General features: G+C 41.7%; 1 protein-coding gene across 3 annotated transcripts in view; it reads right to left on the bottom strand.

Annotated features, from left to right (window-relative positions):
• EPHA3 (EPH receptor A3) overlaps nt 1-17817 on the bottom strand; it is a 225822-nt gene that overhangs the window by 65933 nt on the left and 142072 nt on the right. For all 3 annotated transcript variants that reach the window (XM_062596958.1, XM_062596976.1, XM_062596967.1), the window contains exons 4-5: nt 9129-9284; nt 8261-8596 (exon numbers count right to left, since the gene is read on the bottom strand). In XM_062596958.1, coding sequence (XP_062452942.1) covers nt 8261-8596; nt 9129-9284 — 492 coding nt within the window. The remainder of the gene's footprint in view (nt 1-8260; nt 8597-9128; nt 9285-17817) is intronic.

The following is a 17817-nucleotide window of genomic DNA, read 5'->3' as shown; positions in this document are numbered from 1 at the left end:
TGGATAAAGAGATCAGGCTTAGGAAAGGACAGGAATAGCAAATAGTCCCTTTTCTGGTCTCTTTCCAGCTGTGGCTATTCCCTTTGCGCGCAAGCACAGAATCCTAGACTTACAAATACCTGAGGTGGTAAGGGACCTCTCCAGCTCATCTAGTCCAAAGCTTCTGCTAAAACAGGGTCAGCTCCAGCAGGTTGCTCACGGCATTGTCCAGTCAGGTTTTCAGTATCTACATGCATGAGGACCCCACAACTTCTTTGGGCAACCTGTTTCAGTGCTCAGTCACTTTAACAGTGAAAAGGTGTTTTCATATGTTCAGATGGAATTTCCTGTGTTTTGTTTTGTGCCCATTTCCTCTCATCCTGTCACTGGGCACAACTGAGAAGAATCTACCCCTGCCCCGCCCTCTTAACATCTTCCCATCAGGCATTTATAAGCAGGGATAAGATCCCCCCTGAGCCTTCTCTTCTCCAGGCTATATAGTCTGAGCTCTCACAGCCTCTCCTTGTATGACTGGTTCCTCAGTGGGCTCAATCCAATAGGTCCATGTTTTTCTTGTACCGGGGAGCCCAGAATTGGACCCAGTACTCCAGTGGTGGCCTCACCAGTGCAGTGTAGATCATCTCCCTCAACCTGCTGGCAACGCTCTGCCTAACACAACCCCAAGATGCTGTTGGCCTTCTTCACCACAAGGGTACATTGCTGTTATGTCCTGTTGTGCACCAACTCTCTGAGTCCTTCTCTGCCAAATTGCTTTCCAGCTGGCCAACCCCCAGCCTGTACTGGTGCCTGGGGCTGTTGTTTCCCAGGTGCAGGCCACAGTCAACTATAGAAATAGTAAGGCAACAAGCAGGATTGCAACCCTGGACTTCAGGAGAGCAAGACTTCAGGCTCTTTAGAGACCTAATTGGTGGAGTCTCATGGGTTAAGACCCTAAAAGGAAGAGTGGTCCAGGAGAGCTGGCTAGTAATCAAACATCACTTCCTCCAAGCTCGAGCGGCACATCCCTATGAGTAAGAAGTGCAGCAAAAGGGGCAGGAGACCTGCATGGGTGAGCAAGGAGCTCTTGACCAAATTCAAACAGAAGAAGAAAATACACAGAATGTAGAAGAGGGGACAGGCTACTTGGGAGAATTATAGGAATGCAGTCAGAGTATGTAGAGATGTGGTGAGGAAGGCTAAAGCCCAGCTGGAATTGAGTCTGGCAAGGGATGTTAAGGACAACAGGAAGGGCTTCTTCAGATATATCAGTTGCAAGAGGAGGACTGGGGAAAATGTGGGCCCACTACTGAATGGGGCAGGGGCCCTGGTGACAAGGGATACAGAGAACGCAGAATTACTGAATGCCTTCTTTGCTTCAGCCTTCACTGCTAAGGACAGCCCTCATGAATCCTGCAGCCTGGACGTGAGGGAGAAAGTCCAGATAAGGGAAGACTTTCCTTTGGTTGAGGAGGATAGGATTAGAGATCTTCTGGGCAGGCTAGACATCCACAAATCCATGGGCCCAGATGGGATTCACCCACGGGTACTGAGGGAGCTGGCAGATGTTGTTGCCAGGCCACTCTCCATCATCTTTGAAAGGTCCTGGAGAACTGGAGAGGTGCCTGAGGACTGGAAGAAAGCCAGTGTCACTCCAGTCTTCAAAAAGGGCAAGAGGGAGGACCCAGGCAACTATAGGCTGGTCAGCCTCACCTCCATCCCTGGAAGGGTGCTGGAACAGCTCATTCCGGATGTCATCTCCAGACATATGGAGGAAAAGAACATGATCAGGAGTAGCCAGCAGGGATTCACCAAGGGGAAATCATGCTTAACCAATCTGATGGTCTTCTGTGATGGAAGGTCTGCCTGGGTAGGTGCGGGGAGAGCAGTGGCCATTGTGTACCTTGACTTCAGCAAGGCTTTTGATACTGTCTCCCATAACATCCTCCTAGAGAAGCTCAGCAAATGTGGGTTAGATGAGTGCACAGTGAGGTGGATTGAGAAGTGGCTGAAGGGCTGAGCTCAGAGGGTTGTCATCGGTGGCGTGGAGTCTAGTTGGAGGCCTGTGTCTAGTGGTGTCCCCCAGGGCTCAGTACTGGCTCCCATCCTGTTCAACCTCTTCATCAGTGACCTGGATGAGGGAGCAGAGTTTGCTGATGCTAGCACGCTGGGAGGAGTGGCTGATACACCTGAGGGCTGTTCTGCCATTCAGGGAGAACCAGACAGGCTGGAGAGGAACGGAGAGGAACCTGCTGAGGTTCAACAAGGGCAAGTGCAGAGTCCTGCACCTAGGCAGAAATAAGCCGAGGCACCAGTCCAAGCTGGGGGTTGACCTGCTGGAAAGCAGCTCTGCTGAGAAGGACCTGGGAGTGCTGGTGGATGACAGATTGACCATGAGCCAGCAATGTGCCCTTGCGGTCAGGAAGGCCAATGGTATGCTGGGGTGCATTCGGAAGAGTGCCGCCAGCAGGTCAAGGGAGGTGATCCTGCCCCTCTCCTCAGCCCTGGGGAGGCCTCATCTTGAGTACTGCGTCCAGGTGTGGGCTCCCCAAGACAAGAGAGACATGGAGGTACTGGAGAGAGCCCAGCGTAGGGCTACGAGGATGATCCGAGGGCTGGAGCACCTGCCCTCTGAAGAACAGCTGCGAGAGCTGGACCTCTTCAGCCTGTGGAAGAGAAGACTGAGAGGGGATCCTATCAGTGTGTACAAGTACATGAAGGGAGGGTGTCAAGGGGACGGGGACAAACTCTTCTCAGTTGTCCCATGTGACAGGACAAGAGGCAATGGGCAGAAATTGAAGCACAGGAATTTCCGCCTGACCGTGAGGGGGAATTTCTTCCCTGGGAGAGTGACAGAGCACTGGCACAGGCTGCCCAGAGAGCTTGTGGAGTCTCCTTCTCTGGAAATCTTCAAGGCCTGCCTGGATGCAATCCCGTCTAACATGTGCTAGGTGACCCTGATGAGTGGGGCGGTTGGACTAGATGATCTTCAGAGGTCCCTTCTGACCTTACTGATTCTATGATTCTATGAATAGATAGACACTAACATATACTAAAGATAGACACTGAAAATAGCATGCCGGAGGAAGCTCACCAGAATTACACTCTGGAGAGTTAGGATAACATCAAGAGCCTCTAAGCTTATTTATGACAGTGCAAAAACATGACTGGCAAGAAAATGTTCCTCTTATTCAACTTTGGAATATAGATCTAGACTTAGACTTCTTTAAAAACCAATTCTAACATCTCCAGGTAAAACTAGAATCTTTAAAGGTAATGGTCAGTGAATAAAATCAGATGCTGGTATCTCTGATTTAGCTCTTAAGCAGTTAAATACTTTTTTTTATCATTACTATATGCTTATAGTCAACAGAGTTAAATAGGTTGGACTTGTACAGATACTACAGTTACCCATTAGATAGGAAGTGCAACCCCCTTTAGAAATGTGGCATCAGAGTTTTGTTTGTATTGTGTTATTGCTCACTTTGGAACTTTCCCAAGTTCCAGCAAGCTGAGGATATTTTCAGTATTTGTTCTGTTTTACATGACAAATACAATGAAACTCTGAAATTAAAGCATGCCACTGCCATGTTGTTTAAATGAGTTTAAAGGAAAACAAAACTTTGTAAATAGAGTTAAGATCAAACAAACAGAACCATTTTTTGTACGGTGAGGCTTTTTTCCAGATCTGCCAGGAGGAAAGAAGGGGAAGGTAGTGTGTGTGCTGGGATATCAGCGGGATGGCTAAGGTCAGAACTTGCCTGATATATCAATATCTGGTTATGGTTCAGATTTATTGAAGTCCTTCTTGTCTGCTCTGGCTTGCAAATACCACTGCAGAGACTGTAACTATTTAAAGTGCAGTTAAGTCAAACAGGTCCTTAGGTTAAAATAGTAGCTATTTTGCTCAACATTTCTCAGTCATACCTAAAATCTGTGTGACAACACATGATAGTATAAAAGCAGTGATGTTACAGAAAACCCAACTGCTAATTTCTCATGTAGCATCAGCAAAATATGAGTTCAACATGCTTAAGTCCCTGATCTGCGGCTGTGATCAATGGCTGAGTTTGGTATTGTAAAATACTCTCCCTCATTGTTGGGCCACTGATATCCACTAGCACAACTAATTTGCCTCTACCAAATCTTACGCTTTCTACAATGAATTCTGTACACTACTTCCATTTAAAACTTCCTTGGGTTCCAATGGGAGTTTCCTATGTGGCATAGTCCAAAGCCAGTAGATAGAGAACAGCCCTGACCTGGATTACATACCTTTCCCCCTCTGGATTATTTGTAAAGCTTCAAGGAAGCCACAACTTTCCAGTCTTTACAAAACAAACAAGAATACATTACCAAAGTGCATAAGTCGTGATCAGAAAACCCAACAAACCTAAAATATCTTTACACAAACCACAGACACTTGATCATTCTAGTGACAAGCCAAGCAGTATGGCACAGCTGTCAGTCTCTCTGCATGGCACATTCACAATTAGCACACCACCTCTAGGGATACTGAATTCCCTATAATCTCCTGTAGCAGTCAGTGACCCCTTCTAAACAGGGTTGATTGGTGTTATTAGGAGATAACATCTTTGTGGTGCAACATATTGATGTGAAGTGAGAGAAAATGTTCCTTCCCCTCCAGCAGAAGCAATGGGGAGCAGCAGAATGCTTTGTATCGAGTGGCAACCGAATTATAGTGCAATCAAAGAGGATGGAACAAACTGATCCATATGAGCTAAATTAAAATAGAAATGTGTGTTCTTCCTCTCCTATTTCCAAATTGAAGATGGAAAGACTTACAGGAATTGGAAATATCACAGTCTCATATCTGTCTAGCCATATTTTGCATGAGAGAGTTTTTTTCAGAAATGCCTGCTCATTGACCTTCACTGGAAGAGAAGGAAAACAAAGTGCAATAAAAGCAAAGTAAAACTTTGCCCATACAGTTGGAAGAAAAAATACAATCTGTTTCCTTAAATGATTCTAAGTTTCCCTTGATCCAGAGGACTGGATCCTGGCTTTACAGCAGTTTTACATTGTCAAATGTATTATCTTTCTTTAATTTACAGCATCAGCAGAATCAGACTCTAGATGTTTCAAACCTTACTTTTGACAGTGAAACATACCTCTTCCTTCCCTTTACTTCCAAACCGAGTTTGAAAACTCTGTAGCAAAATTCCACTGAGAATTTTACTTACAGGATTCTAGAACTCTGCAGTCATTGCATTGGCATCAGCTACTTTTTCAGCAACACTAAAGGTGACTGCATGTGTGTGTGTGTATCTATATACATACACACACACGTATGTATATACACACATATACAAAATATGTGTAGGCATGTGTATATATGAGGTGTTTACATATAGAAATGGAGCTGCTGTGCAAACTGACTTGCTAATGTACTTGTTGAATTTATTCTAACACACACTAGCAGATCTTCCAGCTGCCACATTACAGATAATAAGAACTGTGCATGTTCTGATCTACTAGGCTAGTGATGGATTCACAGGCAGATATGCCCATGTGTATGGTGAGAAACAGAGAACTGTTTGTTCACTTTTCAGGAGAGCCCTTGGAGCTCTGAGACCCAGCAAATGTAACACAGACTGATGACTCTCTTGAACTGAGTTTGTGCAATGTATGATTTTTACCACTAAGAGAACTACCATAAAAATCACATTTTCACCATTACAAAACATAAAACATCCTGCTGTTTTGCCTCAGGCTCTTGGAAATTCACACTCTAGAATGGTAGGTGAAGAATGTTCTGCTGGAAGTTGGCAGCTTGCACTAATTCGGGCTGGACCCTGACAGCAGATTAATGAAGTACCTGGCTACTGCTATTCCAGGATTAAAACTGCAACTTCATCATATCCATTGCAAGACTACAAGGTTCTCAAATCAAGGCTGGCAGATGTGAAATATCCTGGATTCAGGAGGGACTGAGGAGATCCCAGAGAAGAGACCCAGGTCTTCTGATTTACATTTCAATCCTCTCTCCAAAACTCACAGCCTACTTCTTGACATCATTTACTCTGTGGGCTTGCAAACAGCTCAATTTTAAGGTTCTGTTGGGCACTGAACCTTACTTACCATTACAGGCAATACATCATGCACAGAGCACCTCCTACAAGCATTAAGCCTCCCCTACTTTCTTCAGTGTCCAGCCTAGTTCAGTTATTTAGCTAAAGGTTTATCCAACTGTTGGAAATCTCTGTCCCTGAAGGTACGTAACTGTAGTCAGACAGTACAAACGATAACCCTAGAGTCATAAGCGGCTTTTGGAGTCTCCTGATCTCCTCCAGATACAGCTCAAATGTGCTTTCATTCTTTTTTTTGGAAATTCCACAGATAAACACTTAATTATAATGTAACCTAAGATCTCTAGACTTTCCTCTTTTATTGTCCTTTTACTATCTGGCCAGGAAGGGAGTGTTAGAGAAACTGTATTTTTGTAACTATGCTTAAAAGCATGGCTTATACACATATCGAAAGTTTCATTTTAGCACCTTACATAACTTCTAGTGAAAATCTAATATAGCAAACCATATGACCAAGGGATTATACAATTAAACCTGCAGTAATCTACATCACCTAAATACACTTAAAGCAAAAATGGGCTATGCATAAAAGTAGAAAACAAACAAACAAATTGCTTAAACAGCCTGCAGGTAGCACTAAACAAAATTGCTGCTGCCAGAAATGCATTGACTCTGACAACCATGTCATACGAATCATGCATTCCAAAACAAAATCAAAATGCACCTTACTTCACAGTGCAAAGGCAGTGAGCTCAAGGCCCTGGGGACGCACATTCCAAAGCAGAAGACTTCTGCAGAGAAATACCTTTTACTGATCCTAGAGAGTTCATTCTACGGAGTGTCCCCAGATGATTTCTAACTGCTACGATGGTGAACAGGCTGAAAAGCAATATCGCTGATATAAAAAACAGAAGAAAAGAGAGTGACTGAACAAAGGCTGCTCAAGTCCCTGACACAATATCCAGAAATATAATTACAACAGTAGTAAATTACTTGGAATGGACATAAAATTAAAGTTTCAGAAGTGAAGTCAATGCCTAGGTGAGAAAGAGATCACAAGAAGACCTTCCAAATGGTAGGCTCATCTGTATATGCCTACTACACGGTCCTCCAGAGCACTTGGAAATTAACCGCCTGCTCTCAGAAAATGGGCTATTATGCTGAATCCAGTCTGTTCTCACATTTCTATGTCCCCACCAAGGCAAGTCTGTGATCAAAAGAGCGGAGATACATCCTGTATGATGAAAAACACTGTAATAACAGAGCCTACCAGGAGAATGTCTGTAAGATGGTGTTAACTCGGTTTGCACTTTGAGGAAGACAGAAATGTTGATATTTTTAGGACACTACATGGGACTGGAGGACATAGGAGAAAACTCACTGCACATACACATGCTTTCAGTACAAAGCTTCCTGACAATAAACTGCACAGAGTAAAAATGCAAAAATTTAAGGATCTAGTCTCTTCTTTCACTGGCATTGTTCCAATCTTTGTATCCAAAAAGTGCCAGAGGAAAGTCTAGATTCTTCAGAACTTCCAAATAAATCAAACACTGGCAAATAAGAAACAAATAGTAGAATTGGTGCAGCTGTGACAAAAGCCCTGATCCCAAGATCAGAGCATACTGCTGGCTGTACTCATGCAGGTCCTCAACGACCTTAATAAAGCTCCACAGAAGCAGAGCAGAGCCTTTGCACACCATCAGCCATGAGATCAGGACCTAACTCAGTATTCAGTTCCACACCCCCATAACATTGGCAATGATTCAGAGTTGGTGAGACAACTTGTGAAGGGCGGGCGGGGGGTGGGGGGGAGAAGGTGTTTTAAACTTCTCTAACTTAACATTAGCTTTTTATGTGTCTAACATCAAAACATTTTTTCACTTCTATTTAATCAAAATTAATCACTAAGATTACTACAGTAATTTATGTTGGAGATTACTGAAATAAGTGTTTTATTAAAATCTGGTTTTACTAATAAAACACATTCTGGTTATAGGATCATATGATTCTGCTACTAGAGACTATTGACTGGGGACTAGGAGTTAATCATAACAGTCATGCTGCCAGATCCTTTGACAGAAACACACACGGGGTTTGTTTCTGCTTTTATTTTCACTAGCATATTCAAGTCAATCATTTACCTTAGCAGATAAACATTTAGCGTAACTCGTGTGAAACAGGGAAAGGAGACAAAGCTACTTAGCAGGAGCAGGAATTAGGAAGAGACTCACCAGCCTGATTCGTTGTGATGCTGACAGCAGCAAATTGCCTGGAAAGTGTACTCAAGTCAGATACCCCGTTAACTGCATCAATCTCAAAAGTGTAATTGGTATGTGCCAAAAGGTCCACTACTGTCACTGTGGTGTTGGTGAGTCCAGTTTGACGGGGTAAGAATCGCACATTGTCACTACATGGCTCACACATCTTGGTGCTTCCTCCACACTTTTTGCAAACGATGTTGAAAGTGACATCTTTCCGACCTCCTGTGTCAAGCGGCCAACTCCAGTCCAGGATAACAGATGTCTCATTGATGTTAGAGATAACATTTCTTGGGGCAGATGGTGGTCCTACAAAAGGAAACAGGAATGGAGAGGCATGAGTTTCTCTGTAGTGTTCTTAGATAGGAGCAAATACAAAAGTGACAAAAATAAATAACCAAACTCTTCTAATTATTTTTCTGTAGAGTCTCCTGAAAGATTCCACTCAACTACATATCCAGGCAATCAACCATCATATTCTTCTACAGTCACTGGTACTCTCAGGGTACAACTCAGGACTGAGAGATACTCTTTTAGAGCTGTATAAAACAATTATTGATAATTGCACATGGATGCTCCTGAAAACAGTGGTAACAATTTAAAATCCTACACCTCTTCCTTGAGTCAGAGATCAGCAGAGAACAACAGACAGAGAACAACAAGGAGAACATTGCAAACAGCAACATACAAACTCAGCCCAACAATTTTTGGTAGCCTGTCCAACATGTAAGAAGACTTGGGAAGAAACGAAGGGCTGATTAAAATGGAATGTGAGAGGAAGCAAGCAAGCTGCTGAGACAGAGATGCAGGAAGACAGCCTAAGCATAATGATGCTACTCACTGGTGCAAGCCATGGATGGAGGGTCTTTCTCAGAACGAAAGAAATTCTTTTCACACCTGCAGTTCAGAGACCCATCTTCATAGGTAGAGCTGTGGGGTGGGCATTTGGCACATTTCACGTTGCCAGGAAAGGCTTTGTAGAACCCAGGTCGGCAAACTGCAAAATGACAAAAGTATAGTTTTAAATCCCATGGACAACTCCTTGATTTTAACGTGTATCTTTGTTATTGCCCTGGAATCTATCCATACACAGGTCATGTTTTTGGGAGCGTTCGCAATCTACAAAACACAGTTTCTTCTCGTAATATGAGAGCTGATGCACTAAAGCCTCTTGATATATCATAAACTTTGATTTGGATTTAATTTTGCCTGGATGAAAAACAAAACAAAACAAAACAGTGGATTTCACCTCTGAAGAAGAAATGATTTCTATTTTCTACTTTGCATTGTCAGAACTTTCCATATTCTTCCCTTCTGGTTAATTTACAAAAACATTGGCCCTATGTGGCACTATCTGGCTACCTTATCTTTTCCCCATTACCAAGGTTTGCTTACCTTGGGGCACACTAATTGTAACCTCTATCTGTTCAGTCTAGCATGACAAAGCAGGTTCCCCACTTCCCCCAAAAAAGCCAATCCTCAGATCAAAAAAAAACTGAACAGCGAAAAATCCATTCCACTTCTGAAGGCCTGTACAGCAGACTCAATGAGCTGCTTCTGATACCAAGTGAGTATTAGGAACTTGCACGGTCTACACTACCAGGATGATTTTAGCATTAACCCAATCCTCTAGTGACGATGCTTGAGCCCACGTAAGCTGCTTCTGACAAACTCCAGGTGTTGTTGTTCACTAACATTGGCACGCTCCCTCTATTTCTGCTCATGCTGCATGTTAGACTGAATCTGTGCCACATTTACATCAGAAGAAAACAAAGAAAACATCTTTTGAAATAGTTATAGAAATGAACAATTAGGTGAATAACTTCTCATGAAAAACCCATGCTGCAAAATAACACTGTTGATTCCTTTCCGCTAAGATCATCTCACCATCTGAAAATAATAACAAAAGATGACACCCGATAACAATCATCAAACTACTGTTCAGCTGTTGTCTCTCTCCAAGAAATAGATCCTTCTCCAAATGTAATTTACCAAGTAAAATTGTTCACATACCTAGAGCAGCAATGCACAAACGGACAACGTAACAAAGGTGAGCATGTTTTAAAATGTCCTGCTTTTGCTTTTTGTATCTGAAGCCTAGACAGTCAAACTTAACTTAAAATGGCCCTGGACCTGTCACTGATTTAAATGTTAATTTGAAGCAAGAGAATTGGTTCATCAGTCTTAATGCATGCCTAAACAGACACATGGTTTTCATTTTTGCTTACAGAGATAAAATGATTCACAAATGTAGTACAAATACAGGATACAAGGCTATATAGTTTTGGGGGTTCATTTACTTGCTGCCCAAACAGAAGAAAATGCCTATAATGGGAATAAAATGAGAAAAAAAATAGTCAAACTAATAATCCCAACATCTTTGTAAGTGATGGAGGAAAAAATGAAACTGCAGTATTAAACCTTCAGCTTCCACATTACCATCCGAAGCCAAATACTAATTGCTGCATTAGGCAAATCTGTTTGTTAGTTTTTGGTGTCAAACACATTGAGTGAAACAAACTGAAAAGCAGAAGGGAAACAAGAACCCATATACACGTGTCCTATTCTGAAGCATCTTAATAAAGAAAAGAACTCCTCACACTACATCAAACAGAGTTTCAGAAATATGAAATGTTTCACAAGGAAGTGCTAATCTTAGCCACCCTTTAGCACTTCACAAACCTGGCAAATAAAGCCTGCCTGCCTGCAGCTGCTACCTCTTGCTTCTGTGCTAACAGAATAGCTGAGAAAGACATCCCACACAAAGTTCTCTCCTGCTGGCCCTAATGAAATAATCTCATGCTCAAGTCTCTGATGTGTGGGCCCACCAGGCAAGTTTTGAAAATAGAATTGCTAAAAAGACCTTGTAGTTCACACAGACTAAAATCAACTTGCATGAGCCTGTACAGCCTGTCCTCCCTTAGCCAGGATTTACTTTTGCTTCCATCTTCTTAAAGGCTTCAAAGATATTTGGGGATTTTTGTTTGATTTACTTTGAGAAAATAAAGGAAACCTCAACCCCTCTTAAACGCCTCCCCAGGAGCAAATACATCAAAAAACACAGTGTTGGCTTTTTGGTTTTGTTGTTGCAGTCTTTTTACTTTTAAGACTCAAATCTCATTGACTTCCAAATACTGTCCCATGATAAATGTCAGAGTCAAGATGAGACTCTTTGTTTTCCCACCTGTTGACAGAAATCTCTTAAAATTATTTTACTGTCTCTTGGCATATAATAGCCTCTGCTGGCCTGAGGAAAAATATTCAGTCAGAAAGAAATGTATTTCATTCCAAATATTTGAAGCACTAAAACACACCTTTTTTATGGGCATTTTCAAAGCACCTATCATCAACTCTTTCACACAGCAACAAATATAATGTAAGTAAACAAGCTTGCAGAAGAAGCAGACGTATTTTTGGGGAGGGGGAAAAGAAACGCAGGAATGAATTATTCCATTAACAAGCATCTCTCATCCCGCAGGTGGAAACCCATAGACCTCATGTAAGGAAAGGTGGTGGTGGCACAGAGAATAAAGAAAGAAGGAAGAGGAGCGGGCAGGAAGCATTCTAGTTACGCCAGACTGGACAGGAATCTCTTTGACTTATAGCTTTGTCATTCTACAGAGCGAGCAGTCTGCATTGGGAAGATGCTGGCTAGAGCCTTGCTGCCCCAGCGTGCCCTAGGGAGGGCAATCTGATTCGTGTCTTCCCCCTAGGCTGTCTTGCACTTTCTGTCTCTTGTCCAGCAGATCAGCTTAAGATTATTCACCATTGCACCCCAAAAGAGGGAAAAAAAATGTAATTATACCTGAAATTGAAACTTGGAAAGGAAGGTGACGATAAGAAGCAGTCAAAACATATTTACTATTATTGTTTTTTAATTTTTGTGGTTTTTTAATAATTCTTTATTTCTGATACACAAGAGAGAAGAAGTCTTTAGTTCAAGAGGGATTCTTTTTAATGTGTAAGAAAAAATGGATTACACTAACTGATGGAAGATGGCTTTTTGAGGTGAAGAGCACGGCTTCAGTTTCAGTCAGGCTGACAAAAAAAGCACTGGCATATGAAATCTTCACAGAATCTGTAATTTCAGTATGGGAACCAGCTGCGAACAGCATTTGCTTTTTCTTAACACTTTCTTCTAGAAGTGAAGGAGTTATCCTCTTCACTTGCATTAGAGAATATGAGATATTCCTTCACTTTCAAATTAGAGAAGAATGAGGTTATGCTTGTCCTTAATTGCTTAAAATACTGACTTTTGATAATGGCTTAAAGTTTTTTTTTTATTAAAAAAACCAAACCAAAACAAAACACTAGCCTATATTTGTAACGTTTTCATTTGAAGCATTCAGAGCTATCCATAATCCTCAGGCTGAGCCTGGGAAGAGGCAGGATGGAAAAGGGGGTTGGCAAAAGAAGAGCTCTCCTGCAGATGCCCAAGTTTCCATTTACTGCCATGACAGCACAGGGCTTGCAGCTGGGGTGGCCGCCCCACTGGGACAGCAAGAAATCTTCCCCTTCCCCACCAGTGCTCAGTGGTGGAGCTGCCCTCAGAGCCCCGTGCTAGTGGCCCACCCCACTGCAGGGCTCAGGAAGGAAGGAAACGCTCCCGTCTCCACACCAGTGTCAGCTGCTCCCGGTAATAAATAATAAATAGAACATAGTGCTGAAGAAGAAACAATGTGAGAGGAAGCAGATGCAATGGATCAGGAAGAAAAACGTCTCAACACACTAAAACGGAGTAAAGAAAACCTTGAGAGATGGTACTTATGTGGTATAAGCTACACAATAAGGCTGCTTCGTTTTGCTTTTTACTCTCTACTCAAGTCAGATGCCCAAGACCTGTTGACACTGGTAACTCCTGTAACAATTCCCGTCTAAAATATTATTTTAAAACAATACATAGCCTGATTTCAACCTCTTTTACTTGAGTGTAAGCAACACTAACATTACTGAAGTTACCTACTGGTAACAGTTCCAGGAGTTGTCCTCGTTACTGTATAAAATGAGTTCCCTTAAGTTACAATTGATGAGGCTGTCTTAGCCAGAGACTGGAAGGGGGAAGATGCTTCAGTGAGAGCAAAACAAATGTACGTAACACTCTGTGGTAGATAGTGCTAAAAGAAACATGACCATCTTCAACAGCACAGTGAATTTTGCCTGACTAATGTGTTTGACTTTGAAAGGAAAACATGCTCCTAATTAAGGGTTAAATGATTCATTTCAATTTGAATTCATTTTAAATTAAAATATAAAGCTGTTCGTAAACAGGGGCATCTTAGTATTCAGACCCTGCAGCCCCCTATACACAGGGCAGTATCACCAACTCCCTGCCGTAAACACAAAGTAATGACCTGAGCCAGTGCTGGCCGAACAGATGATTTCCTGGCCCTGGCGCTGCAGGCCAGACAGGGCCCATTTGCCCGCACAAGGTCAAAGCAACCGTTTATTTGCAAAGCGAATAAACACAGAAGTTCACAGACCGCCACGAACCCCATCCCTTGGGCTCCAAATTGAGGTACGATGCTAAGTGGAGAGCAGCGCGTGCCGAGGGATCCAGCGTTTCCTTCCGCTGTTCCTCTGCTCTTCAGTAAAAAAAGCCCAAGGGCAAAATGCTGCTGCGGCATCACAACACAGCACCGATAAATTAAGAGGACGCAATCCGCGCTCGTGGATATCTTAACATCACTTTGCCCCTGCCTGATTCAACACGAGAGGTGCCAGCAGCACCGGAGAACAGCTCACATCTTTCTCCTCTCTGAAGGGACTTGGCAGGTGCCTCCCACGCAGCAGATCACCCCAGTTGGCAGCGGCAGAGCCTCTTACACCAGCCCTGGAGCCACCGGATTAGCTTGGGCAGCGCAAGCATGCGGGGAAGCGCCTGCTACCGAGCAGTTCCCCTTGGCTCAGAGGTAAAACCTTAAACGTCCTCAGGTCCCTTGGAAAATCATATGCACAGTTCTTTTTTTTCCAATATGCATATTACGCTCACCCTCAGAGCTGACAACAGCCCTCTACTTATCACCAGTGACCAAACAGCACGTTCAAACCCACCCACACACGCACGCGCAAAATGAGACATGACGCAGCTGTCAGCTTGTGAAAATGGACAGCATAACCAACAGCATAGACTAACCCTACAAAATTCTCAAAACCATTTTCGTTTCCTTGGAGCAGTCATGTTGTTCCCTTCTTGCACTTGTTTGCATCTTTGATAAACAACAAAAAGATGGAAATCGCGATCAACTTAAAAGGAAGATGATCTCACAACTGCTCACTTCACGCTTCTGTCACAAATTGTACCCACCTATATGAGTTATTCATACAGTATATGAAAAATAACACTACACAGAGACGCTACAGTGCTGGCTTGGATACGCCAAGAGTAGGAAACGAAGGTGGAATTCCGCCCTGTGCCATCCTGTGATGAGCTGATGCTGCAAATCTTTCACAACACTGGAAATGTCTAATTGCTTCCTCCCTTGTTCACCACGGCACCCCGCTCAGCAGAAACAATGCATTAAAATGGGTATTTCCTGCAAAATCCCTCCAAGCTGGGAAACAATTTTCAGCAGCTCCCATTATCTAGTTCTATATGGAAAGTCACATAATCTATAGCATTACACATATGCACATCCTCTCTCTCTCCAAGTATCTTGCTCACACACCTACCTAGCCCAAACAGGCTTCTAAAAATTACAGCATATTTTCAATTCCTATTTCCATTGAACTTAAGGCAAGCTTTTTGTCATCAGAGTTGAGTAAACTCTAAGATACAACTTAAGGGAGCAAGTTTCAAAACTAAGTACTATCCACAGCAGCAGAAACAGAGGCACAGAACTGGGTGTCCCTGATACACTTTGATAGCTCTTCGTATCTGCCCATGGCAGACAGTTCTGTTTACTGGGGAAATAAAAACTTACAGTTACTCTTTCACCAAGATGTAACAAATGTTACGTCTTCATTGTAGTCTCCAGCAGGCTATATGCAATCCCTGAATTACAAACCAGCTAGCAGTAACACAGAGCACAGCTCAGGCTTTTGTTAAGCTCTATCAGCAAGCCAAAAAAAAAGGTCATATCACATTTTCTGCATATGAGACACAATTTTATGTCTGTATTTTCATAGTAAAAGGTTGCATTTTAAATATTAAATCATCTCTCCTTCTACTATTAGCTGTGCAACAGCTCTGGAAAAATGCAACTACTTATTACTGTAACTTTTTGGGGAAAACTACAGCAGAAGAAAACATGTATCAAGTGCACTTGTGACTCTACAGGCTGGAAAATACAGTAATCAGACAAAGCTGTGACAGATTTGAAGAACTACTACAGCTGTCCACTGCTAGAAGAAATCAACAATTCACAAAAGCAGCACATTTTCCCTCCCATCACTAGACTTCCTCCAACTGCAAGAGTCCAACAGCCTTGAAGAGTCAGCAGATCTCCACTGTTTTCAACATTTCCTTCCCCTGCCGTCCTTGCTCCAGCAGGATGGCCTGCATGGTCCACGCACAGCAAGGATTCGGTACAATGTAACACTGAAATGCCTCTAGAAAAATAATCTTTGGAATAGGTACATTTTGTTTTTCACACCTGAAAGCTGCTGCTAGTACACAAAACATATTCAGTAGTATTTAACCTTACCCATGAGTAGATTTCTGCTATTCCTCCCCACTTTGTATTTTAAAGTGATCTGTGACCTTAACATATTTTAATCAGATGCTTTTTAAATTGCCTTTACTCTCAGGTCAAGTTATTCAGCAGAAACAATTCCTGTTCTTTGTTTAGTAACTGTTACTGGCAGACATATTAATTATATGTACATATGAGATAGCTTTATCCTGGGGGAATAACACTGCACCTTTCAAGTTCAGTCTGTAATAGTTTCACGTTTTCCTTTGTAAGCTTCTGTATCTCTTTTGTTAGAGAAGTGCAATGTCAAAGGTAGTAGGTCTTAAACACACCATTACGCTAAAGATGATTTTGCTTGTGGGTACACAAATATCTTGCTCCAAAACGCATACAGCATTTCAGCTCATTTGCAGGCAGCTTTTGGAAGAAGAAATATTTCATTAATGGGAATACACTGAGAATCACAGCCTTGATTCAGAATTTGAACAAAATAAACAATGTTCTACTTTAATTCCATCCATATTTAGTAAAACACTTAAGCAAGTATTTAAAGAGGGAATTTCATAAACTCTTTTTTGTAAGTATTGTCTTCCATTTTTCTTAAACAAGATGCTTTCCTGAAGTAGAGGCTGAACACATTGAAATATTTTTCATTATTACTTTTTCTAACAAAGAAACTCTATGCTTTGTTTCTTTAAAAAGGTTATTTTAATCCAAACAGAGATGAAAAATAACTTCCTAATCCAGGAGGCATTTTGGAAAAAAATCTAAAATAAAGAAATGCCAGGAAAAATTACCATCAGCTTGAACGGGAAAAAACAAGTAGTTGTACAAACACACAAACACACACCCACGTGAGATCTGGAAATTTTACATGACTATTTGGCAAAGATAACAAGTCATGAGGTATTTTTCCCTTTAAAATTACATTATGAACTCCTGGAAGGCAAATTAAATGTGCAATCTTGACAGCTTCAGACAATAGATGTATTTTTAACACCCATGTACTAAATACAGACCCAAGGTGCCACTGTGGTTTAGTCTTTCTCAAATTCTCAAATCTCCCTTTCACATGGCAGAGCTTTTCTAAAAAAAATAAAGGAAAAAAAACCAAACAAACAAAACCAAATGAACAGAAAGACCTTGGTAGCATGGCTGCCCCTGCTCCACAGCACACAAGCTCCAGGAAAGAGGCTGATTTCAAGCTCAGTGCAATCTGTAGGCTCTTGAGATGGCTCTCCTTCACACATCACCCTTCTCTGAAAAATCAAAATAGTACCTGCTAATTCCCTTGCACTAAATTTAGCCAATAAGTGAAAAACAGTTTTCACCTATCTTGTACCTGATGATAGTTAATACTATACAGAAATGCAAGAGAAAGGTACATAGAGGATAGTCATTTGCCTTCTCTCATTAGCTTATTCTCATTTTTAATACTTAGAAATTATTTCAAAGATCTGAAACACAAGGTTTACTATAACTGCTAATTTAATTTCTTAACAATGATTAAATAGGACAATCCTCCATACTACTGGCTTTCATGTAGAATATCTTATCTTTTTTGCTAAATTCTTAATCTCAATGAATTTCTTTGGCATTCCTCTCCACAGTCTAGGAAGTAAGTAAAAAAAAAAATATATCCTTCCTTCAGTTTAGGACTGGTCATCTTTCAGCTAAATCAATGTATCCTTGTTTTTTATTATCAGACAAGGAGAACAGATCCTCTCTAAACCAAACAGTTAAAAAAGCTATATTTATTTATCTGTGGAGAACACTCAAACTTTTCAATCAACTTTCATAGCAATATCTTTTATGCCTTTGATTATTATTCTACAGTTCTGCAGTCTCTTTTTTTCTGGTAGAAAATGCTCTTATCCTCTTCATAATGCTTCTGATGAA

This window comes from Rhea pennata, chromosome 1 (genome assembly GCF_028389875.1).
Source record: "Rhea pennata isolate bPtePen1 chromosome 1, bPtePen1.pri, whole genome shotgun sequence".
Taxonomy (NCBI): domain Eukaryota; kingdom Metazoa; phylum Chordata; class Aves; order Rheiformes; family Rheidae; genus Rhea; species Rhea pennata.
This window is presented reverse-complemented; position numbering and strand designations above follow the sequence as displayed.